This window comes from Dendropsophus ebraccatus, chromosome 8 (genome assembly GCF_027789765.1).
Source record: "Dendropsophus ebraccatus isolate aDenEbr1 chromosome 8, aDenEbr1.pat, whole genome shotgun sequence".
Lineage (NCBI taxonomy): Eukaryota > Metazoa > Chordata > Amphibia > Anura > Hylidae > Dendropsophus > Dendropsophus ebraccatus.
Window position 1 is genome coordinate 86,667,836 of NC_091461.1, and position 24,608 is coordinate 86,692,443.

At 41.7% G+C, this 24,608-nt stretch overlaps 1 protein-coding gene across 2 annotated transcripts in view; it reads left to right on the forward strand.

The window, feature by feature from the left end:
• ADK (adenosine kinase) overlaps nucleotides 1-23,589 on the forward strand; it is a 138,635-nt gene extending 115,046 nt beyond the window's left edge. For both annotated transcript variants that reach the window (XM_069980842.1, XM_069980843.1), the window contains exons 7-11: nucleotides 6,908-7,078; nucleotides 9,188-9,223; nucleotides 10,854-10,968; nucleotides 19,833-19,919; nucleotides 22,159-23,589. In XM_069980842.1, the coding sequence (XP_069836943.1) occupies nucleotides 6,908-7,078; nucleotides 9,188-9,223; nucleotides 10,854-10,968; nucleotides 19,833-19,919; nucleotides 22,159-22,283 (534 nt within the window). In that variant the 3' untranslated portion in view covers nucleotides 22,284-23,589. The remainder of the gene's footprint in view (nucleotides 1-6,907; nucleotides 7,079-9,187; nucleotides 9,224-10,853; nucleotides 10,969-19,832; nucleotides 19,920-22,158) is intronic.
• Nucleotides 23,590-24,608: the final 1,019 nt, after the last annotated feature.

A 24,608-nucleotide genomic window follows, 5' to 3' on the forward strand; every position in this document is an offset into this window, starting at 1 on the left:
CAATATTCTGCCCTTCACAATGTGATACGTGATAGATTGTCAGTATTTAACTTCAGCGTTGCTGCAGACCACACCAGCATTTATTTTGTCAGGTTTCTTCACGTAAGAACAATTTTCTGATGATTATTGGTGTCTTTATTGTCACCTAAACCCATTAGACGTTTATTATACAGATTTATGATTTTACATTTTGCTTGCATAGATTGTGAATCTGTCAAAATTCATTTAGCTTTCAACACTTATTTTAGGTTATAAGCTTTGGTAATAGAGATTTTAATCCGGTCTGCTAGCTTTCTCTTCTTGGCACCTGAAAATATAGATCTGTCCATTATGTTCAGGTTTTAGTGACGGTCTTGCTCAACCTCTTGGTTGTAATCCACTCACATAGACTTTTATAGGCTTTAATGTATCTTTTGTATATGTCAGAGGGTATATAGATCATGGGATGCGCCATTGGGAGCTTCAGTATTTTTAAGGGGAGAATAAGGCTTTATAAGCATATAGGGGGAGATTTATCAAACATGGTGTAAAGTGAAACTGGCCTAGTTGCCCCTAGCAACCAATCAGATTCCACTTTTCATTCCTCACAGATTCTTTGGAAAATGAAAGGTGGAATCTGATTGGTTGCTAGCGGCAACTGTACCAGTTTCACTTTACACCATGTTTGGTAAATCTCCCCCATAGTATTTTGGAGTCAAAACACAGAAGAATGTGAAAGTCCTTCCATTAGGGTGAAAACACACAAGCCTTTAGGCTATGTTCACACTACGTATTAGACCCGGCTGGGTCACGGTCGGCCGGTCGCTGTTCGGATCATCCCGGCCAATACTTAAGTACTGTCCGGATGATATTTCCGGCCGCAGGGTTCTGATGCGGGCACATCAGCGCGCCCGCATCAGAACCTCCCACAGCACACAATGAAGCAAGTGTCCGGAGCCGCTCACTTCATTGTGTGAACTGACAGGTATTTCTGTGGCCGCAATTCACTGAATTGTGGACGCAGAAAACTGACATGTCAGTTATTTGCGGGTTCGCATGGGATCCCGGCCGGAGCGTAAACGATGATGTGTATACGCTCCGGCCGGGATCCCATTGAAGTAGAGGCATTGTTCCACCCCGCACAAAGTACGGTCGTTGTTGCCGATGGCAACAACGGACGTACTTTTATGAATGTGAACATAGCCTGATAGTGTATGTAAGTTCCACTTCTAGTTTTGGCTAAAAATATTGACCAAAATATGGGGCAAACACTGTTGAGAATACCATGTGAGAACATAACCCTGTATTCTGGTGCTGTATGGGGTGTCTGGTATTATAGAGCTATAAGGAGATTTATCAAGCATGGTGTTAAGTGAAACTGGCTCAGTTGCCCCTAGCAACCAATCCGATACCACCTTTCATTCCTCACAGACTCTTTGGAAAATGAAAGGTGGAATCTGATTGGTTGCTAGGGGCAACTGAGCCAGTTTCACTTTACACCATGTTTGATAAATCTCCCCCATAATGTGCAGTAGGCCTTAGGTGGTGAAGCGTTGTGTAGTTATCGGTCTGAATAAAGATGAGGCTCTCATTATAAGCATTTTCGTATTCGCATTCCTCTTTAGTTCCCGTTCACACTACGGCATATGCGCCGTGATTCCACGAGGAACCACCGCACTGAGTCTGTGCTGAATCCTGCCTTCTATCTGTTTGAATTGGAGGGCTCAGGCGCCTCCGATCTCCGCGTCTCTCCGCTCAAAGAATTGACGTCCTATTAAGGCCTCGTAGTCTGAATCGGGCCTTAATAGGATGTGGTCATAATTCTTCTTTTGCATCTACAAAGTGGATAACTCATTATTATTAATTATGTTTAAAGCACCCTTGATTCCAGAGTATGGTACATATGGTAAATGGTTAACATTCAAGATGTAACATAGAATCCAGAAAAAAAAAAGTTAATGAGAGACTGTTACATAGGGAGAGAAATCCCGGCCGCCAAGGTTTACAATCTACAAGATAAGGAGAAGACAACTACTTTCCAATGATCAATGTGGTACAAGGTTTTGTGAGCCGTGTTAATTTGTCTATAGCTTTTTACCTGTCCGTTTCAACCAACTTGTAGTTTTAGTTTTTTACGATTTTTTTCTTGACTCCTAAACAAATAAATGTTATACTGTAAGATGCGGTCTTTTATCCTGGAGCTTTACTCGCCACTGAGGTTTCATTGAGATATCATTATGGGTGATGGTTGAGAATGCTGTTGACTGCTAAACTTGGCAGGTAAAGGGTTAATGAATATCCCAGTCTCTTGTATTTGTATTTGTAGCTGTTTCTTCATGTAATGCACTTCTGTAGCCTGTAATATAATTATTCTGTCATTCCCAGCGGAACAATTAGTTCAGCAAGTTTAATGCTATGCTGTTGTATTGTTTATGAAGGATGCGTATGCATTAGATGGCGGCAGTCTGTCTCGGGCTGTAGAATTGACAAACTAAAAGCTTGTAAATGCTTATTGTAATTAAATTACTTAAATATCCCTAAGCTATTAGAAGTGTTTTTTTGGAGTGATACGTATGCCCACACTAAGATATGAAACAACTAGGATGTCTAAAGTCCTTGTTAGAATTAATTTTCCGTTTATTACTGTGATGAGAGCAATTATCACTCAATTTCCGATTTGTCTTTGAATGATGGAATTAGATACATACATGTTTACATTTTATTGGTGGTGGATGGGGGGGGGGGGGGGGGTGCTGAACACAGGATCTTGCTATAGTAGACAACTTACTGGAGAACAATTAAATAGGTATTGCACAGTTTTAAGGATAAAAAAAGCCTTCTCCCCAGGACGGGCACCAGCCTGGTTCAGCAGCTCATCACCACCGTGCTGCACACGCTATTGCAATGCTGTAGCACCAGACCAGAATTGGGTCTGCACACCAGGCTTGTTTGGTCTGTCACCATGGAGAGACACAGCTCTGCATAGGAGTTGTCGCAGATTGTGTTTCGTTTATTGCAGCAATTGTTCCCATAGCCTTTTAGATGGCCGTAAGTAAGAACACTGAGATTCCAAGATATGCAATAATACAACAATTGTCTGAAATATTTCAGGTGACGTTGGTATAAAGTGAGACATACTCCAGAGCAGGCAGCAGAAGCCAGGCCTGTGTCATTCTCCCAGGAGATTAAAAAGTGAGAACTGCAAATTCTAATTGGTTTTGACACAGTCTCCTGAAAGGATGTGGGTGTTACCCCTGTAGATGTGATTATTTGTTAGCATTAGACAGAATGTGGTTTTATTGACTGTTAACAGCTGTTTAGCTAGGAGAGAAATTGTTCTCCTCACCAGAACACGGCAGCTATTCTACTGATGTACTAACCACATGACCAACTGGCTGCTGCGTCCGACCACTACAGGATAAATGTAGTATTACACATTACCCCAGCCCCCCCCCCCCCCCAACTTTGCGTTATCAGAATCGGTGCTCCCCACACAGTATTATGCCCTGAAAGTGCCCCCACACTGTATTAAGAGCCCCGATACATACGGTAGTTCTCTTATAACACTCCTACCACCATACAGTGATTATATATTGCATATAGCATGAAAACTGCCCTAAACAAAACAGAAAGATATCACCACTGATACCATTAGATAATACTGCAATACCGTGACCCCTGTCACTACAGACCCTATAGCAGAGTGCAGTTTCATCCAGTGACTCTCAGGGGGCGTCTTTTCTGATCAGAGCCTGTTACTTTTTCTCTCCATCCAGTGTGGGCCACCAGATGTCTCTCTTCTCTCCAGAATCTGGCAGAAAAACATGTTACAGGCTCCAGCATATACAGTAGTTAGGTCCCCTGTACCCCTATATAGTAGTTACACCCCTCTGTGCCCCCATAGTTTTAAGGTGTCCCTGTGCTCCCAGTAGTATATAGACCCCTGTGTGCTGCCCCCAGTATATAGATGCCTACATACTGGCCTCAGTTATATATAGCCCCCCTGTGTGCTCCCTAAACCCTTCCCATATAGCAGTAATTCTCCAAAACAACTAAACCAACTAAAAAAAACACAAAAAACACCTATACTCACCTAGGACGCATGTCTCCTCTTACCCGCACTCTTGTGGCTGAAGGCAGCAGTTTGCCTGCACTCACAAGAGGCCGCTCTCTCAATTGCATAACAGTGCACCCGCACACCCCTGACCCTGCAGAACATGGCATAATAGTGCACCCACACCCGCCTGACCCTGCAGAACATCGCATAACTGTGCACCCACACCCGCCTGACCCTGCAGAACATTGCACCCACACACCCCTGACCCTGCAGAACATCACATAACAGTGCACGCACCTCTGACCCTGCAGAACATTGCACCCACACACCCCTGACCCTGCACTCACTATACTGCTGCCTCATAAACGGCCCCGGAAACTAGCTCCTTCCACACTGGTCACATGGGCATGATGTTCTCAAAGGTCCTTTACACCTCCTTCTGGACACTCAGAAGGAGTTGTAAAGGAGCACTCTTAGTTACAGTGCAGGGCGGGAGAGCGAGGACAGGATGGGTGGGTATGTAAATTATTTACCCATCCAGACTGTGCCCCCTGACATTTGGTGCCCTAGGCCATCGCCTACCCCTGCCTACTCTTTTTCCCGGCCCTGGGATGGATCCTCAACGTAAGCCATATGGAGGAGGCTTGAACACATAGGGATGAGGCTTGAACACATTGTTACCATTAGAATCAGTGGTTAGAATTAGGGGCCTTCATCGTCTTTGGTCCTTTTATAAACTTTTGTGGTTGACAGAGGTTTAAACTGTGAATGACACTTTACTACATGACTATAAATATGGGTAATTTTCTTGCTGAAATTCAATTGTCGTTCTCCCATGAGTAGCCTCACCAGGCACAGCTAATTGCTAATGATAAAGATGTATCTACTGTATGTTCTTTTGCAGCTAGTAATTGTAACACGAAGAGATAGGCGGGCAGGCCGACTCCACACCGTGGCGGATTAGCTGTAGCTGTTTCCTGGTGTAAGCCCTGCTGTGGTAATTGATCGGCCTCTGATTAGTGTTTAATTGCTTGTTCAAGCTGATAATGCTCTCAAGTCTTGTTAGCTTTGGCTTTAAGGCTCCTGTAGCTGTGGTACATGTATAAATATCACCATTATCTACGACATTCACAGTGTCCTGTGACAGCTATGAAATCTAAAGGGGCTTCTGTGCATTTAAGTAGGGCGGAATGAGCAGAGAACATGTATTCACGCCCTTTGACTTGTAACATGCTGTTGAATACTTAAAGCTAGTAAGAAATGTTAAATTTCCATTTAAAAAATAAACACTTAAGTCTCCCCCTTAAAGCGACTCTTTACCCACAGTCTGACACCCCCCTCCCCCCCTAAAAAAACAAACAAAAACGCTTGTACTATCAAATAGCCGCTTTTAATCCAAAATCTGTCCTGGGGTCCGTTCGGTAGGTGATGTACATATTGTCCTAAAAAACTACTTTTAAACTTGTAGCCCTGTGTTAAATTGGTGTGGCCTAGAGTACCCATGCCTAGGATTGCGTTGCCCCTCCATCCCTCCTCCCCGCGCTTCTCATTATTAGGAATGCCCCTTAGAACAATTTCTCCTATTCATCACTTGTCTGAACACTGCACAGGTGCCTTAACAATCCACCACATGTGCAGTGTTCAGACAGGTGATGAATAGGAGAATACGTTCTAGGGGCATTCCTAATAATAAGAAGGGACGGAGGAGTGTCGTAATCCTAGGGCATAGCCACTTTAGGCCACGCCAATTTGACACAAGGCTGCCGAACGGACCCCAGGACAGATCTTGGATTAAAAGCAGCTATCTGATGGTACAAGCGGTTGAGGGGGGTGGGGGGCAGATTGTATGTGCAAAGTCACTTTAAAAATTTAGGAAATTGTTCCATAAATCTATATTTTTAAAGCATACCTGTACTTTCAAAACAAGTTTATAAAACTTGAATGGTTTTTGTTACCGTTCAGTGTTGTGACAAATGCTTACTGCTGTTGTTGAGCTCCTCCTGTCCCTGTGCCCAGACTTCCTCCCTTCCCATGGTGCTCAGCTATTTCTTATTATCGCCATTTCAAAGTGTGCGACCAGAGATTTGCTGTTTGCCAGCAGTACTCACACATGGACCTTTTTCCCTTACTTCTCTGTTCAATCCTTTAATGTAACTTGACTGGAGAAGGGGTACATCACAAAAACAGCCCTGGTCTAAGCTGTGATCTGTTAATAATAATTACTAATGATTAAAGAGAGAATGGGAGAGATTGCATTTTTCTTGGTCCCTGCTGCCTAAGACTAAATTCTCCTAAAACCATCAGTTTGCAGGGAGGTGACACACCTAGTGCCCAAGACATTACAGGTTTTTTTTTTCTTTCTGGGAATCATTTCTGGTAGGTGAAGTTAGAAATCACCTAAACTATAAATTGGAGGAAAGTTGTGTGAAATGACAGTGGCCCTTTTTAAGCAGGGTCAGTTGGCTCAATATGTGACAATAACACAAATAGGTTTTAAACACAATCATGGAAATAGTTACCGACTTCTTGCTAAGTTTGTGGGACCTGTTTGGCAGTGGTGAAGCGGTGTGCTTGTGTTTATGCAGTGCAGCCAGTTGGAGAAAATTGGGTTGCAGTATAAAATACAGGGAAGAGGAAGCAATAGCCAACCTGTTTCTGGCATGTTTACAACCGATATATAAAAGGTACCTTATACAATTTTTAAAGACCATGTTGCGTTGCAGTCATTCACCTAAGGTCTTCCCTAATGGAGTACAGTGGCCAACAGGAGGCATTGTTTAAATCCATCCAAAAACCTCATTTACTTTTTATTCTGTATTACGAATAATATGATTTATCATTTCTTTATATTTTTTTTCCATTTTTTTGCAGGGTTTTTTCTTGACTGTCTCCCCTGAAGCTATCCTGAAAGTGGCCACTCAGTCCTCGGAAAACAACAAGATCTTTTGCATGAATCTGTCCGCCCCCTTTATCAGTCAATTTTACAAAGAGCCTCTCATGAAAGCTATGCCTTATGTGGACATTCTCTTTGGAAATGAAACGGTAAGTAAAAGTCTGTATTGCAATTCACTGCCAAGTAAGTGGTGGGACACTGCACCGTGCAAGCAGAGTGACCCCAGTCCTATCGTATTCCAGGCTGGCGGAGAACGAACCTACTAAAAAATGTTTCGGCATCTCCTTCTATACGCTGAAAATAACCCGTTATTGTCTTTGTAACAGATAATTTAAAGACAAATGCAAATGTTCTTGCTTATTGCTGTTTCACACATGAAAATGACTAATGTGAGAGGGAGTACTAATGGTGGTCCTATAAATGTCCCCTGCTGTAGAATGAATCATATTGGCTATTTGTGCGTAAGCATGGCTTTCATGTGCATTAATAAATGATCTGTAATTCCACACACTTCACTACATGAGTTGTATTACACAAACATGCATACATCTACCTGGATATGTGAACCTGCAGTATTCTCTTGACACAGTACAGATTACATAGGAGCCTGGTACATAGCTTTGTGCTTTTGCTGTGATGATAAAGGTGCAGCTGCTCCAGGTTCAGAAGTTCAGAACCGAGCGAGCTCATCTGGGGTATTTATCTCCCCCCAGAAATCCCTAATAATCATCCGGCAATAACTGTAATGACTCTGGAGCACCTAACAAGAGAAGACAAGTGTCCCTCAGGGACAGCCTGCACTCATTTCATTGACTTCCCTAACAGTTTCACAGGAATAGGTTTGGCAATGTGCTTCTAAACCGCAAGCTCCTGCAGCCCCTTCCACCCCAATCTCTATTTTGTTTCTAATATAACGGCCTCTAATTTTTGTGGCCAAGAATAAGGATTATTTCATATATTTGCAGTTACTGCAGCCGCTCTTTTTGTGTGGTTAAAATCCAGTCTTAGGCTATGTTACCACACAGTATTTTTGGACATGGCGGATGGCTGCCATTTAATGTTAAAAAAAAAAAAATGCCTTTCTGTGTTTTCCATCCATTCCTGGTTTTGGTTAAAAAATACTGACCATAATCCTGAGCAAAAATACTGTGTGGCAACATAGCCTAAAAGGGAATCTGTCCACTGCAAATCACGTTCCTAACTGCTGACATTGTTATGGAATTTTCACACGTAAAGTGTTTTGGTTGCAATTGGTAAAAACAAAGCCAGAAAGAGACCTCAAAGTCTTTCCTTTATGTCATGTTCTCTATTTTTAGTCTGTTCCTGGCTTTAGCTTCAATAATTGCATTGGAAAATCTGTTTGTGTAAACACTCCCTTAGATAGCTGTTAGGACAAGGAGACACACAGTACCTTTCATATATCCATCTGTGCTTCCAGAATGCTTTTATTTTATAGAATGACGAGTTCAAGAGGTTTTCCCGAGCTCTTGAAGTGTAACAAGCTGTAACACCTCCTTACTACCCTTCCAATACCTGACCCTGCTTTGGACTCTGCTTCCAGGTGTCAATCAAGCAGGGAGAGGAGAAAGTGGATGCATATCAGGAGCTTGGAAATGCCTCTCTGACACTTTATGCCAGAGAATAAAAGTATTTTTCTACATTCTGGAAGCACAGCTAGATAGATGAAAGGTACCATGTGTCTTATTATTATTATTATTAATAATAATAATAATTATAATATAATAATATAATAATAATAATAATAATAATAATAATAATAATAATAATAATAATAATAATTATTATTATTATTATTAATTTGTTTTTTTTATTATTATTTATTTATTTTTTATACAGCCAGCATTCAGTCCAGACCAATAGATCCTGATGATTAGATGTTTTACTTCACTAGAAGACTGTGGAGCTATAAACCATCTATGGGCATAGTGCTTAATAGATTACCTCTGGTATACCTGTTACATATTTGTCTTGTAAACAGATGAGTAAATTTACAGTAATTGTGAAGTGCTTTGTTTTCTCTGATATCAGCCTGCTGCCTTTTCCCAGGACTGAATTCAATTGCTTTTCCTGGCACCCGGGGAGGAGCGGCATGGAGCAGCAGTGATTTAAAATGCATCCGACTAATGAGCAGATTTCAGAGATAACAACCAAGTGCTTTGTTTCATTATTACTGTAATTCCGCTCATCTCTAGTCTTGTACTTATACCTGTGTGTAATCATATTGCTTATTATTTCAGGAAGCTGCTGCTTTTGCCAAAGAGCAAGGATTTGAGGTGAGTTAAAGATTTGCAGTGTGCTTTTGGTATATGCAATCGGACAGCTCCAGGTCTATTCAACTAACAAGCATCTTTTTAATTCTTATTTTGTGGCCTCCTTCAGTCTGGTTTACGTCAGTATACTTTATTTTCTCCCTTTGGTACATAGTAGAATAGTCTAGGTCACTACCCTCCTATTTTGGCTGACTAAAGTCTTGTGCATATGGAAAGCATAACACTTCATGTTCTGTAGAGATTTCTTTTCAGCTTGGACAGTAAACATGTTCAGCAGTCATCTTATTATACTCATTAGGGAATAGGATTATCATGAAAGGTAACACTTCTGGTATTAAAGTGATATGTGTGACATGTCAAAACATCCTCTTTTATCTTTTGTATTGATCTATCCTTTTTTTTGTCAATGTATGCATCCACCAATGCTTGAATTGCCAATGGTGGTCACTATGCACTATGTTTACTAACCCTGATTACTAGCAGTAGTGACAGAGTGGTCAGTATCTATTCACTGCTTTTCTGCTAGTCAGAGATGCTGTGAAATCACTGTACAACACATTATTATTTTTCCAGGCTTTTATATATTTGCTACTCAGCAAATAGACAGGATCAAAGAGCAAAGCATACACATCTTGGGTTGTGACAGCATGCCCTCATCTTTCACATAAGTGTGGCTTTTCTTGTTTTTGTTCTGCCAGCTATGAACAGAGTAGGGAAATTATAGATTGCAACTTTCACTACTTGTGCAATGTATGATGAATTTGCCTTTTTTTCCAATTCTAGCTCGTCTGCGGATTAGATCTTTTGTGAGGCTGTTAAAATCATTGTTATTTGCTGCACAACTCTTTTTAAACAGGGGACGTGCAGGCGATAACAATGCATTTAAATAGGTGCATGAGCATTACGTTTAATTATGTTTAATCCTGCCTTGTTACTGCAGACGAGCATCAATATCTCTGACTGGCGCGCATTGTGGCTGCACATTGGGCCATCTCAAAAGGAGCCTTAAGCCCGTATTACACGAGGGCGACGTTCCCCGCTCGTTGCCGGCGCTATTACACGCATCGGCAGTGAGTGGGTAAGACTATTATCGGCCGATAATCATTTCATGTAATAGGGCCTTTAGAAGAGTGTGTATTTAATAAATAATGGTTATTTTCCATTTAATAATCATATAGTTAAAAGGTCCTTTCATTGCTTGCTGTATCCGCAGCAGAAATCTTTGCAGTGATGTAGTAGTTGTTGGCAGAAAGATCCTGGGAAACCCTCCTCTTCTTATCAGCCTAATTTTATTGTCTTCTACTGATAAGCATTGCCCTGATAGCAATTGTCTGGGATGCAGGATGATAACAGGGAAAAAATGTAGTTTTATGTGCTGTGATATAATCTTAGTGACACATTCCTTAGAAATTAACTGAAAGATTTGCTTTCAACTTCACGTAATGGGTTCAGTGATAGTTGGTTAACGTCTACTAATGTAACATTGTTAAGAAGGTAATTATCTGCCAGTGTTACCCAGTTTATCCACTAACACACCCTCAATCAGTTTATCTCTTCAGTGTACAAATACTAGCTTTGATATTGCTGGTAGTCACTTAAGATTTTTTTTTTTCTATTATCCTCTGAATTTTAGACTGATGATATCAAGGAGATTGCCAGAAAGACTCAGGCGTTGCCAAAGGTTAACACAAAAAGGCCACGGATTGTTGTTTTCACACAGGGAAGTGAGGATACCATCATGGCAACAGGTATGTTTCTTACCATAAACATTGGTGTTTTTTAGGGGGGCAACATTTGGTAAAACTGCTTTAGGGTGGGTTCACACACAATGGATCCGCAGTGAATTTCACACTGTGAATTCGGATCCTTAAAGAGGACCTGTCACTCCCTGTGCCGGGGTGACAGGCTCCCGACCCCCAGTTAGATCCCCTTATACTGACCTCATCTCGCCGAGTCCTGCTCCTGGAGCCGTTCCCGGGACGGAGATATCCTGGTCAGAAGCCGGCGTGCGCGCTGTGGAGATAGGTCCGGCGTCCATAGAGAATGAATGGAGCCGGACTCAGGTCCGGCGTCCATAGAGAATGAATGGAGCCGTGCGCGCTGCAGAGATGAGTCCGGCTTCATTCATTCTTCTGGCCAGGATATCTCCGTCCCGGGACCGACTCCAGGAGCAGGACTCTGCGAGATGAGGTCAGTATAAGGAGATCTAGCTGGGGGTCGGGAGCCTGTCACCCCGGAACCGGGGGTGACAGGTCTCCTTTAACTGTTATTTTCATTGAGATTCCATACTCGCAGCAGGATTTTAAAAGTCAGCTTTTTTAAAGGGAACCTGACATCGGGGACGCGGGCACGGAGCCTGCCCGATCCCCCAGTGCAGCCCCCGTATACTTACCCTTTCTGGCGAGTCCCGCTCCTGGAGCCGGTCCCGGGACGAAGATATCAGCGCCCGAAGCTGTGCGGGCGCGCTGCAGAGATGAGTCCGATGCCCATAGAGAATGACGGCTCCATTCATTCTCTATGGGCCTCGGACTCAACTTAGCAGCGCGCAAGCACGGCTTCGGGTGCTGATATCTTTGTCCCGGGACCGGCTCAAGGAGCGGGACTCGCCGGAAAGGGTAAGTATCCGGGGCCTGCATCGGGGGGTCGGGGTCTGCTCTGTGCCAGTGTCCCCGGCTCCGGCTTGCTTCAGGGGCTTCCAGCATCTGGACGTCCCACTCAGCCAATCAGTGTGCTGCGGGGAAGCTTATCTTATAATATAGACAGTAAAATGGAAAATTTTAAAAAATATCACAAAAAATTCTTAACTATGTTAAACATTAAAAACTTGATTTAAACCTTTGGTCATTTTCAGATGAAACATTTTCTTTGAAGTGAACATAAGAATTATATGTATTTTTATGAATGGATTTGTACTGGAAACTTGTTATACTTACACATTTTATAAAATTCATCATACTGTAGATAATTATTGACACTTGTTTTCTAAGCAAGTGGAACTTCTCAGAATGAAATCTGACAATGCATGCTTCAATTTTTTATTTTTTATTTTTTTTTGCAGTAATTTGATGATCTGCCTAAAATAAGGGCTAAATAAGGTCAAACAATAAAAACATGACTGCTTTCTTCCAGAAACTGCACCTTTCCTGCCCTCGGCATGGTTGTGGTTTTGTGGCTTAGCTCCTTTGAAGTGAATAGAGAAAAATTGTAATACCAAACACAACCTGGGGACCAAGGGGTGGTTCATTTTTACAAGACAGTTAGTGAGTTTTTCTAATCCTGGATTTTCCCTTTAAGTGTTCATTGGTAAAGCTTTATTCCTGTCTTAGATCACTCTAATGACTTCTATATAAAGGATTTAAATGGGCTATAGACAAGGAAGTAGTTGTTACTTTTGATCAAACTGTCCACCCCTTTACTACAGTATATGTCAGTATCACTGAAATTAGTCTTCATAGCACAAAGCTCATATTCAAATTTTTTTTGTTCTCTAAGATCTGATGAGACAAGATGCACCACTGAACTATATGCAAAGGTGGCTGTACATTTTCTTTAACTGTTGGCCCAATGTTAGTTTGGTCAACAGTTATTCCTCCCAACCTTCCCATACACATTTGGCACGGCTGAACAGTCCTGTGCTCTAAGGGGTAAGCGGCTGCCAGATACCCAACCCTTTTGTCCAATGACATAATCTGTCAATGGAGAGTTGGAAGCCTGCCATACGCCCTAGATTTTAGTCTAAGGTGTATGAGCACCCTAAAAGTGGCTATACACATTCAATAACTGTCTGTTAAATGTTCGACTAATAGTTCTCTCTCGTCCTCCCCATAGACATAAAAGTTTAGCACATCAGAACATTCCTGTGTTCTCTACGGGGATGGGTAAGCCGCAGCCAGACAGCTCTGGTTGCTTATCTCTCTGAGAACACCAGACCCCTAACTTCAACAAAATCATCTGTCAGTGGAATATCTGAAGAGCCCCATAAACCACTATATACTGACATCCGAACTTGCCGCTTGAGGTGGGTTTGGTTCTTATAAGTTTGTTTTAAAGTGTTTGGGACCCTTAAGCCACATGCCTATGTAAATATTGTACTGATCACAGAACCCTTTTAAGTGTCTGTCATTTAACCTCATTGAAAGCAGATTATTTAAATGAGCCAGTTATTTGCAGATAGGAAATCTGATCATCTGAAAAATCTCAGCATGTCATCCCACCCTCATAATTTTACAGAAATGAATTTGCTTTAATGAGTTCACCGTGTTCTGCCGTCACAAGATGCTGCTGTTTTCTGCAGTGTCAAACTAAAGAAGTGGCGGATAGGGGTTTATTTAGACAAGTTTTCTGTCTGTGCCATGGGCATTAGAAAAAGAACCACGTAAAGGCAATGATCTCATGGGGCAGGATGGGTTACTTCACCTAATTTAGAATGACTTGCCTGTTCTTTGATAATTAATTGTAAGAAACGAGCATCTTTTATAGGATGAGATAATTAGGACAGTAATTGCTTCAGTAAACGTCTGTATGGGATTCTCCCTGCCAATAATTACATGTACGTTTTTGGTGTATATCATTTAGGGCTAATCGGAGTTAAGCAATTGCCTCCTATGCTGAAGAGTGAAGCCTCGAGTGAATCATTTTCACGGTTAGCCCATTTCACAAACTTAGTTAAATAGAATAGTGGGGCTTAATAAAGCTATTCACATAAAATAATTATTGGCCTAAAAATTTATATGAATTGGGCTAAGCTGTAATGCCAGACAAAGCCAATGTGCAAGAGTGTTTCTAATTTCATAAAATACCAGATTTTGTTTGTCTTGGACTCACATACAGGTTTTTCCTGTTGAACCAGATGAAGGCGATTGCTTGCCAAAACTTAGAAAAAATAAGTTGTAAGAAGGAGAAACCCGACATGATAGATCGCAAGGTGTTTGCCCAGTTTAGTTATTTATCAGCTGTTTCCACTAATTTTAATTGGAGTCCTTAAAAGGTGCCTACCATTCTGCTTGCACGGCAGGCTAGCTTCTCTAAACTCTGACAGGTACATAATCCACTTTTAAAGCCAATGGTGTATGGAAATATTTTTACCTGGCTGGCCTAAATGTGCTTGTTCACGAATGAATCTGGGAACATAGCTGTAAGAAGCCGAACACCTTGGTCAGGCTTAACTAATAGTAATTAGATGCCTTAACATTCTGCTTAAATTTGTTAGAATAAAACTTATTTCCATGCAAGTCATTATAAATATCCATTCAGATGAAGTCCTGAAAAATCATGTATCCTCTCAACAGATTTCATGCCAACAAACTATAGTTTTAGCAGGATCTCAACTTAAACACAAAGATCATTTCATTTATAATTTACAATAGCAAGATTCAATTGGGTTAGAAGTTTATATACACCATGTTGAGTGTGCCTTTTAAATAGCTTTGAAAATTTTAGAGTTTAGAGGCTGCTTCTGCTTGAGATCATGAAAATTGTAAATAAATTTGCTTAGCCATCTGACAAAAGTTATGGCCCTTCACAAGTCTAGTTTATCATTGGGAGCAAATTCCAAATGCTTGAAGGTCCTATGTCTGTTCAAATGCTACTATGCAAGTGTAAGCACCAGGACCTTACACCAGGAAAGAGGACACATTCTTTCTCTTAGGGGTGAATATACTTTGGTGTAAAAAAAAATAATTCAAGAACAGCAGATTACCTAAAGATGCTGGAAGAAACTGGTGTAAAGGTATCTATACCAACAATAAAATGTCCTTTATCAACATGACCCGAAGAGCCACTTGGTAAGAAAGACCCCATTACTCCAAAAAAGCCAGTTTACACTTTGCAGCTGTACACAGGGACAATGTTCTTACTTTTTAGAGAAATACCTTCTGTTCTGATGGAACTAGTCAGCCATAATGACTATTGTGTATGGAGAAAAGAGGGAGGGGTTTGCAATCCAAAGAACTCATACCCGACCATGGAGCTCCACGGTGGCAACATCTTGTTTTTGGCTGCTTTGCTGCACATAGGGCAGGTACATTTCAGAATAGATCACATCATTTTCTTCCACATAATGTTGAGATGCTTAGGCAGCAGCCTAAGTACCAGTCACAAAGTATCATCAGACATGTCAAAAGTTCCTACCGAGTCTCACTGTTGATACCCACTGCGATCAGGTGATATAGCTGGGAAGAGGATGCAACAGCAGCACAATGTACTCCCCGGCCACCTGCTCAGTTAGTCCATGTAGTCTCATTGTCAGTCGGACAATGCAGTGAATGGCACAGCTGCCATGTACAGGATAGTGGAAAAGTAGGAGATTGCAGGGGGTTCAAACTCTGTGCCAACCCCCATCCCCCCCCCCCCCCCCCCCGCCCGCCATACTCTGTATCAGGCCCTGGCTTCTGTATTCTGAATAGAGCCGCAGGTAAGGCACGTTGACCCATGGCTCTATTCATTCCTATGGAGGTGTCAGAGAGAGGCTAGTACAGCGCTCTTCCAGCATACTGTGCTCTTTCTGTCGCTCCATAGGAATGAATAGATATTCATAATACAGAAGTCAGTGCCCTCTATGGAGATCGCCGAGGTGAACAGAGGTCGCAATCTCCTACTTTTCCACTATCCTGTGGTTAGGGGAAAGGTAAACTTTTCCTAGAATACCTATTTAAAGTGACACTGTCAGCCCCTTTTTGCATTCTGACTTCTCTACACAGGTGTAATGAGTAAATTTAGCCATTTTCATGCCTAAGGGTCCTATTACACGGAGCGATTTTTAATGACTTAACAATAAACGATCGCAAACGAGATTGTTTATCGTTAACCTGAAATCGTTCAACATTTTACACAGAATGATGGTCGTTAGTTACGATCGTTACTATGATCGTTATTGCAATTGTTACTATGATCGTTTACTCCTTCTGATCCCAGCAAAACAATGAACAATGTGCAATTACTCTGAACGATTAGTGAACAAATGGGGAACTTGAGCGTACGAATGTGGAATTACAGCGAACGATTAACAATAATTTTAGGTTCAGGTCTAAATCAACGCCATACAAATGATTTTTCGATCGTTGCCTGCAATTACACAGAACGATATCGTTTAAATTTGAATGATATAACGTTTTTTCGCACGATAATCGTCCCGTGTAATAGGGCCCTTATTTTATATCATACATCATGGTGCTTGTTCAAGTAAAAAATTATCTTTTATCAACTGCAGATTGTGCTAAGTGGGTGGGGCTTCACTACAACGCCACTTAGCGCCGCCCACATCATCGCCTCTGCCCCCCTCTATGATGTCATCGGCACATAGACCCCCGCCCTCTTGGCGTCCATCGGTATGGGCCAACCTAGAAGGGTGGGGCGAGCCTTTTCCAAAGGCCAACAAGGGGCAGGGCCTATGTGCCTATGACGTCATGGAGGGCTGGGCTAAGTGGCACTGTTGCCGTGAAGCCCCTCCCGCTTAGCACAATCTGCAGTTGATAAAAGATCACTTTTTACTTGAACAAGCAGCATGACGTATGATATAAAATAAGGTATGAAAACTGCTAAATTTACCCTTTATCCCACCGAATATTTATGGGTGGAACTGAAATAACTTGTGCGAGTGAAGAGGCCTACAAACCTGACTCGGTGGCACCAGTTCTGTCAGGGGGACTGGGACAAAATTGTAGAAACTTATTGTGTGAGGTATATGAAAGCCTGTCTGAAACACTTCAACTTAAATTTAGACATTTTAAAGGGATATTCTAGCACAATGTTTTTTTAATGTTTCTAGCGGTTTGGTAAAAATAAAAGACTACACTTGCCAACCCTGATCACCCACACCCACTGCTCCTTCCAGTCCCCTGGTAGTCTCCTCTCATTCCAGCTTCCAATCAATGGCCGCAACAGTGTCCTGCATCAGTCACTGATTGGCTGAGCGGGCAGGTCCTGTAGCAGCGAGCGGAGACCATGTTTATGTAAACTTCTGACTCCTAGAAGTGTCATGAAAGAGAAAAGCAAGTATATTAGAAACCGAAAAGTAGGGATGTTTGCTAGGATTAATTTTCAACAGTTCTAATGAGTTCTTAAAAATCTGGCTACGGTGTGTAAAAAAATGCGCAACTATAGATGTACATATATCTAGAAAGGATGGAGAGAGATAAACCAGCTCATATATTATCCTGCCTTCAGTGTAACCCTAAGCAGGCCCCCACATAATCACGTCTGTGTTACAGATGCTCTTGTAAGAAGTATTGTTGCTTGATTGAGTCAGGATGCTCTGGGAGGTTCTCATAACCCTGCTTTGTCTGGGCTTTGCAGACTCCATTGACATGATAATGAATAGAGCAGTGCCCATAACGAGTAGGGCTGTCCTGGCACCTCGCTTCCCCATCTTGCATTGCCCTGAAATTTAGCTTTAACTGACAGGCCAGCTGCTTCCAGAAATTCCAAGTTAGTTTCCATGGAGAATAAGAAGACTGAGAACGAGGCTTTTCCTTTACTACCCAAGATTGTATAGATAAGTTACTTAGACACCTCTATTCTGACTTTCTGGAACCTCAGGGAATGTATTATGTCACTCAATCTTCCAGGTTTCCTTTCATTGATGTGATGCAGAGTATAGTATATGGAAGCTTAAATTGTGTGGGAATTAGGAATGCTATGCACAGAAAAATACAACTTTTTGTAGTGCCTATAAGTACTGTATACTAGACGTCACAGGCTGAGTACACATATGCCCATTACAGGATACATTGTTCCTTTTTAATACACACTTTATCTGCTTCTGAACCTCTTTATGAAGGGTTAATTCCCATTCGTTTTCTGTATACAGTAATGTGAAGTGCCTTTATCCTTTCCAGAATATGATTAGTAGTATCTGAAGTGCGCATTAATGATATTCTGCAGCAGCTGGGGCACTCTATAGCGCACACTGCAGCGTTTGCATAGCTGGGGGGATAAAGTTAGAATGTGACATTCATGCAGATATTACATTGATGTGTACATTATGACAACATCTTGTGTTGTCATGACTTAGTCATGTAAGTGTTAGAACTGTTAAAAGGTCTTCAATCAAGCAAACTTTACCTCAACCCTTAGCTATAATGGGCAAGGTTTGAGGACACAAAGGGTTAATCCTGCTCTCTCACGGCACATGTCTATGATACACTTCCTTTATGGAGCCTATAGTAACCACAAACCATAATGAACAGCTGTTATCCAGAGCTCTGCTTGCATTCTCATGACTTTTGAAACACTATCTGCATTAAAGTGTCAAACCATAAGATTTTGAGGTCCTGTTGGGTCAAGAGAAGCCTAGAGACAGAACTTTTACAATTGAAGTTGCAAAACACATTCATGTGCTTTTATAGAAAATGAACAATGAGTCAATATCAGGGGCATAGCTAGGATTCATGAGGCCTCTCAGCAAAAAACAACATTTTCAAATGTGTAAGCTGCCCATGCCATAGGCATTTATGCAACCCTATACCATCAGAGATGCAGCCTTTTGAACTGTGCACTGATAAGCTGGATGGTCCTTCTCCTCATCCTCAGTCCACAGTACACAGCATCTATGGGTTTAAAAAGCATTTTACATTTAATTCATCTGACCACAGAACTGCTTTACATATTGCCTCAGTCCATTTTACATGAGCTTTGGCCCAGAGAAGACAGTGGGGTTTCTGGTTCATGTTGACATATAACTACTACTTGGCATTTGATTGCACAGTGAGTGACTTTTGGAATTGTTCCTGAGCCCATTTCCAGTACAGAATCATGGCTGTTTTCAATGCAGTGCTATCCATATTCTCTCAATGTTTTAATGATATTATGTACTGTAGATAGTGGGATATTCAAAGTCTTCACAATTTTATGTTGAGGAACATATTTCTGAAATTGCAGAAAACTGCATCTAAAAATTGTGAAATAGATTGGTGAACCTCTGCCCCTCTTGCTGCTGAGACTCTTACATGCCCTTTTTATACCCATAAGAGAAACAAATCACTGATCACAGGGAGACCAGCAAATGATAACACTGCCGGCTTCTGGTTAAAGTGCTCAATGCAGTGAAATCCTAGGTGCATTGCTTCCTAGGAAACATGAATATGCAAAAAAAAAAAAGAGTCTCGAAACAGGACTAGCCAGATATTCCTCCAGGAACCACCAAAACCCACCAAAATCACCATATTAAGTTGCCTTATAAGTCAATGTAATGACAAGGGAAAAACCAAGGCCAGGTGTCCATCCACAGACAGCTGTTTTGGGGTGTTACCCCTCATCAGTGTGGAGTAGGATTCTGGCTAGGTGGGAGCAATGCCTAGTAGAGCCAAAAGAGAAACAGATCACTGATCTCATGGAGAGCAGCCAATGATAACGCTGATTGCTTCAGCTGTTTTTATTCCTTAATCCAATTGCAGCACACCTACAATTGTTAAAAACAATTTTGACTTATCTGGTCCAGTTGTCGTGACTCCCACCAATATCTAAAAGGAAGAGGCAGAAGTATTAGTTGTCCTTAACTTGCACTGCCCACATGACAAGGTCCAGGATAGTCCTTTATACTTAGTACATTGCTTTTCAGTCATGCTATTTAATAATTAAATGAAATATTGTAGTAATTGAGTCTTTCCCTCCTCAGCTGATGAAGTTGTGTCGTTCCCTGTGTTAGAAATTGACCAGAGTAAAATTGTAGATACCAATGGAGCGGGGGATGCTTTTGTTGGAGGTAAGTTTTTCTTGCAAACCTTCAAGACATAGTTTGACTGTAATGCCTTGTCACGGAGTCTCCCAAACAATGACCTGTGGCTGTATTATGGTTCTGTTTTGTACAGAGCTGTAAAGCCCCTGTTACACGGGGCAACTATGAGGAGCAAACAAGCGCTGTCAGTGTTTGTTTGCTCCTCGTTCCCTGCTTACTGCCGCCGCTATTGCAAAGATGATCGCTAGATCATCCGGGCAGCCCATAGCATATAGCAGCGGTCTGCTGCTGTCGCTCCTGTTCCTCAGAGCTATGGCAGCATATCGTTGAAAGACAAACAACTGCAACGATCAGCCAACATTGTTCATGTTGGTGACAAAAATATGTGGACTATGCACGGCCAAAATTACAGGGTGCTCAGAAGATGACAGGAATATAAATAGTACCAACAAAACTAAAAGGGAAGGCCTGTCATATGTACTCACTGGCACACCAAACAAAGAAGAAAATATGTATATTTCATGTATTATGTATTCCACGTAAATCAAAATAACAAACTTCACACTGGGACATAAACAGTTAAAAACATCTAAAAACCACACAAAGCGAGCGGGTGGGTACAGGGGGAGCTGCCCGGATGATTGCTAGATCGTCCGGGCAGCCCATAGTGGATAGCAGCAGTCTGCTGCCGCCGCTCCTGTCTGCTGATCATTGCCTTCTATTACTCAGAACGATTATTGGCTGTAATGGCCGATATCAGCCGATAACCGTTCCGTGTAATAGGGCCTTTAGAGATCTGCCATAGAGGCACATTAGCCCTCCAGTATCACATAGTGTTTTTTGTCTTATTCTGTACAAACCGACTGGAAAATAAGAATGTATGGAGGTATTCTCTTCTAGAAGCATTGCCTATACACACATTGCCTGTCATGGCTATATCAAAGCCATACACCTTCAATAGCTGTTGGTTAAAAGTTTGTTTTCTCCACAACTATCTCTTTCAGTAATCCTATACAAATGAACGTTCAGTGGCTGAGCAGCTATGCTTTCTGAATGAGAGGGGGGGCGGGGTAAGCTGCTGCCAGACAGCTCGGTGGTGGCTGCAAAAGGGTTGAGGAAGTTTAAATACATGTTAATAGCCTAAGGGTATGTGCACACTGAGGGAAACACACGGAGGAAAACACGCAGATTCCACCGCTCGTCTCAGCACTCTCCGCCTGTGCCATAGACTCCATTCTATGGTCAGGCACATTCCGCCATCCGCCCAAAGAATGGACTGGTTTATATTTTGAGCGGAGGGTGGAAGCTGCCTGACCATAGAATGGAGTCTATGTCACAGGCGGAAAGTGAAGCGGAAGCGTGCGGGAATGAGCATCGGGAATGTGCACATACCTTTACTGAGAATGTTAAGAATTAACTTAGGCTAATATAGTTGGTTTGCCAAGCCATGTTCACATGTAGTATATCAACAGCAACTTACATGTTGAAAAGATGAAGTTTTTACCCTTCCAATACATTGTAGAAAAACAAATGTAAGGCAACTTCTGCTGTAGTATATCACAATAATGCCATTAATCTCCTTTTAAGAATTGGTTTGTACGTGCACTCACCTTTTGGATTACGGTCATATAGGCTCAACTCTATAGAAGGTTTTCTGATACAGAAACACCGCTGCTCACCACAGGACTTAAGTGCAAGTCAGTGAGAGCAAATGTCTGCAAGGACCAGCCAAGGAACAATCCTCCTGATAGGGCAAGTGCAGGCGTTATCCCCAGTTAACCAGTGTTAGATGTTAGTATCACGATTTGGAGATACCAATGATCATAAAAAAATTAGCAAATTGCATTTTTTAAATAAACCATTTTTTATGATTATTGGTATCTCCCCTTGTCACAGTTCTCTTATCTGACACTGATAAAGTGGGGATTACGTCTGCGTTTACCTTCGGGAGGAACTTTTTTTGCCTGGTCCTTGCTGACCTTTGCACTTATCTTTCCCATACATGGGGTAAAATCAACAATTGAGAGCTCATCTCTTAACACCATCCTTGAAGATAAAAACTTGTGTATGTATACTTGCATAAAAGTGCCTTATACCTTTTAAGCCTTTAAAGACTTGTCTGCACTTAATAGTTCACATTTTATACTGTTATATTTTTTCATTCCTTATGTATTTTTCTGAGAACTTCTATCATGTATTTCCAGATCATTCCAGCCATGTGTCACTCAGTAGCAAAGAGTCAATTATGTATGTGATTTCTTTACAGGTTTCCTGTCTCAGTTGGTATCTGACAAACCTATGGAAGAGTGTATCCGAGCTGGCCATTATTCTGCTAATGTGGTTATCCGACGGGCTGGTTGTACTTTCCCTGAAAAACCTGACTTCAAATAATTAAAGGGAGAAAACCTGTCAACCACATACCTTGAGGTCCCTCCTTCTCCTCAGCATCTCCGTTTCAGACAGATTAAAGAAACGTGTTATTTTTTTTTTGTTTGTCACTTCCCCATAAATTGTACTATGTACCCTCCCCCATACCTCTCTACCTCTGCACCATTGCCTCTTGTCCAGTATTTGGGGAGGAAAAAAAACTCATAATGTGACTTCCAATATTTACCAATATTTCTAAAATGATGTTCTTAAGCCTATTTTCAGATGAAAGGTAGAAAGGTATAGCTTACCATGTGCATATGCCTTAAACATGTCTTAGGTACCACCTTTGGAACTCCCCTACCTCCTCCCCTGTATTGTAAACCAAAGAGGGAGTCAGATAATGAAGAGTGGAACAGCTGGGTGCACACATGCATGGCTAGCTATTCATGTTTGCAGCCATACCTTGAGTTGCAAAACTGGGGTCTCAGGACACCTGCTCTCTTCATGGGTGGGGGTCTTAGACTTGAGGTATATCCTGGGGCTTTGTCCTAAATGTATTTGATTAAAAAAAAAACTCTTGGACATATAATTCTATACCAGATTTAGGTGTAAAATGATCAAATTATACAATATATAATGCTGCTTTTGAAATTTTCAAAAGTTGTAACTCTGTATGGATAAAGAATTATATTGTGTAGGTCTTTTAATAATTTTAAGATCACATGTTGGTAACCCAATTCCATAGGCCCCAGTACAGATATAGGGATCAAATGGATTTAAGCACGCACACACTTTGCTAGAATTTATGGCCTTCGTGGCATCTTAATACCACCATGTTTTAGCAGTCCCTAATTTAAATAATTGAATTTCTGGTGCTGAGTGACCTGTTCATAGACACATGACGACAATGGAGAGTTTATACAGTTTTGTAATTGGATTACTTTTCTTTCAACAGTGCTCCTCTACGTAAGCTATGGATGATTATTTTTATGTTCATTTTTTGTTTTTTTATTTAATGATGGTACAAATGCTGTCAGGATCAGGTACAGAATTATTGGAGCAGGAGTATTTTGATTTACTAAACGTGGTATGCCAAAATGTATTTTATCCAAGCATGGTCAATAGATGCCAGCAGCACTTGTTCTGAAAGTTGTTGGCTGGTTCTTTGTTGCAGTGAATGGATTCCTACGCACAGTTTATTAACAATTTTGAATAAAGCTTTTGTCTCTCTTCCTCTCCCTCCCCTTTTTATTAGTATGTGATGTTAGCACAGTCTCTGTGATACGATGTATAATTTGATACTGACAAATAAAACAGAATTGACTTATTTCCTACATTTTTTTTTTTTTTTTTTTTTTTTTACATAAATCCTTACAGGATTTTTTTTTTTATGAAACTGCTCATTAACTTTCCACCGCCTTTCCAATGTACCACAGCTTTCAAACATGTCCCTATGAGAATTAATAGTAGCTCTATTAGCCAATTACCTACTTGTAGTCATGGAGGTGGAGCCATTTAGCTTAGTAATCATGGTTGATGGTCCCCAAAACACACCCATTCTTCTCTAAACAGAATATTACTTTTAACCAATGCTGATCTGCTAGATAGGTGCTCGCTTACCGATAATTGTTTAGCAAGGGCTGGATGGACGTTGTTGGCTATGTTTGTACAGACCTTGCCTTTGAACTGTATGCATTACCTGTCCACAGTCCTGGTGTTCCTCTGAGCGCTTCCCAGGGCAGCTGCGGCCAGTGATTGGCTGAGCACCTGTCATTTCAGAGACCCACTCTGGGAAGCAAGCAGAGGGCAGAAGAACACCAGGAGCGTGGCCAGGTAATTATACAGTTTTTTATTGCACATAGAGATGCGCAGATAGCTGCCAAAGATTTTAAAGAGGATGTACCACCAGGTACATCCTCTTTAACCTGAAGCCACGGATCGAACGGCGCCAGCACGAGGAAGCCGGTGCCGCGGTCCGTTTTCCGGACAGAGGCCCGGTGCATAGAACGGCGCCGTGCACGGGAACCGGGCCTTGGTTCGGAAAACGAACTGCGGCATCGGCTTCCCCGTGCTGGCGTCATTCAATCCGTGGCTTCAGGTTAAAGAGGATGTACCTGGTGGTACATCCTCCTCTAGTCAGAACCAAAAGACACAATCAGCCGATCGTTGTCATTGGCTGATCATTTTCTCTATCATGATGATCAGCCAAATAAGGCTGATTTAGCCAATTATCGCTCCGTATAATAGGGTTCTAAGGGTTCTTTAACATGGCTCGATGTTTGGCTGTGCGAGGACTTTCATTTGCAGTGACTTTACAACGCACAATAAATCATGTGGCATGAATGA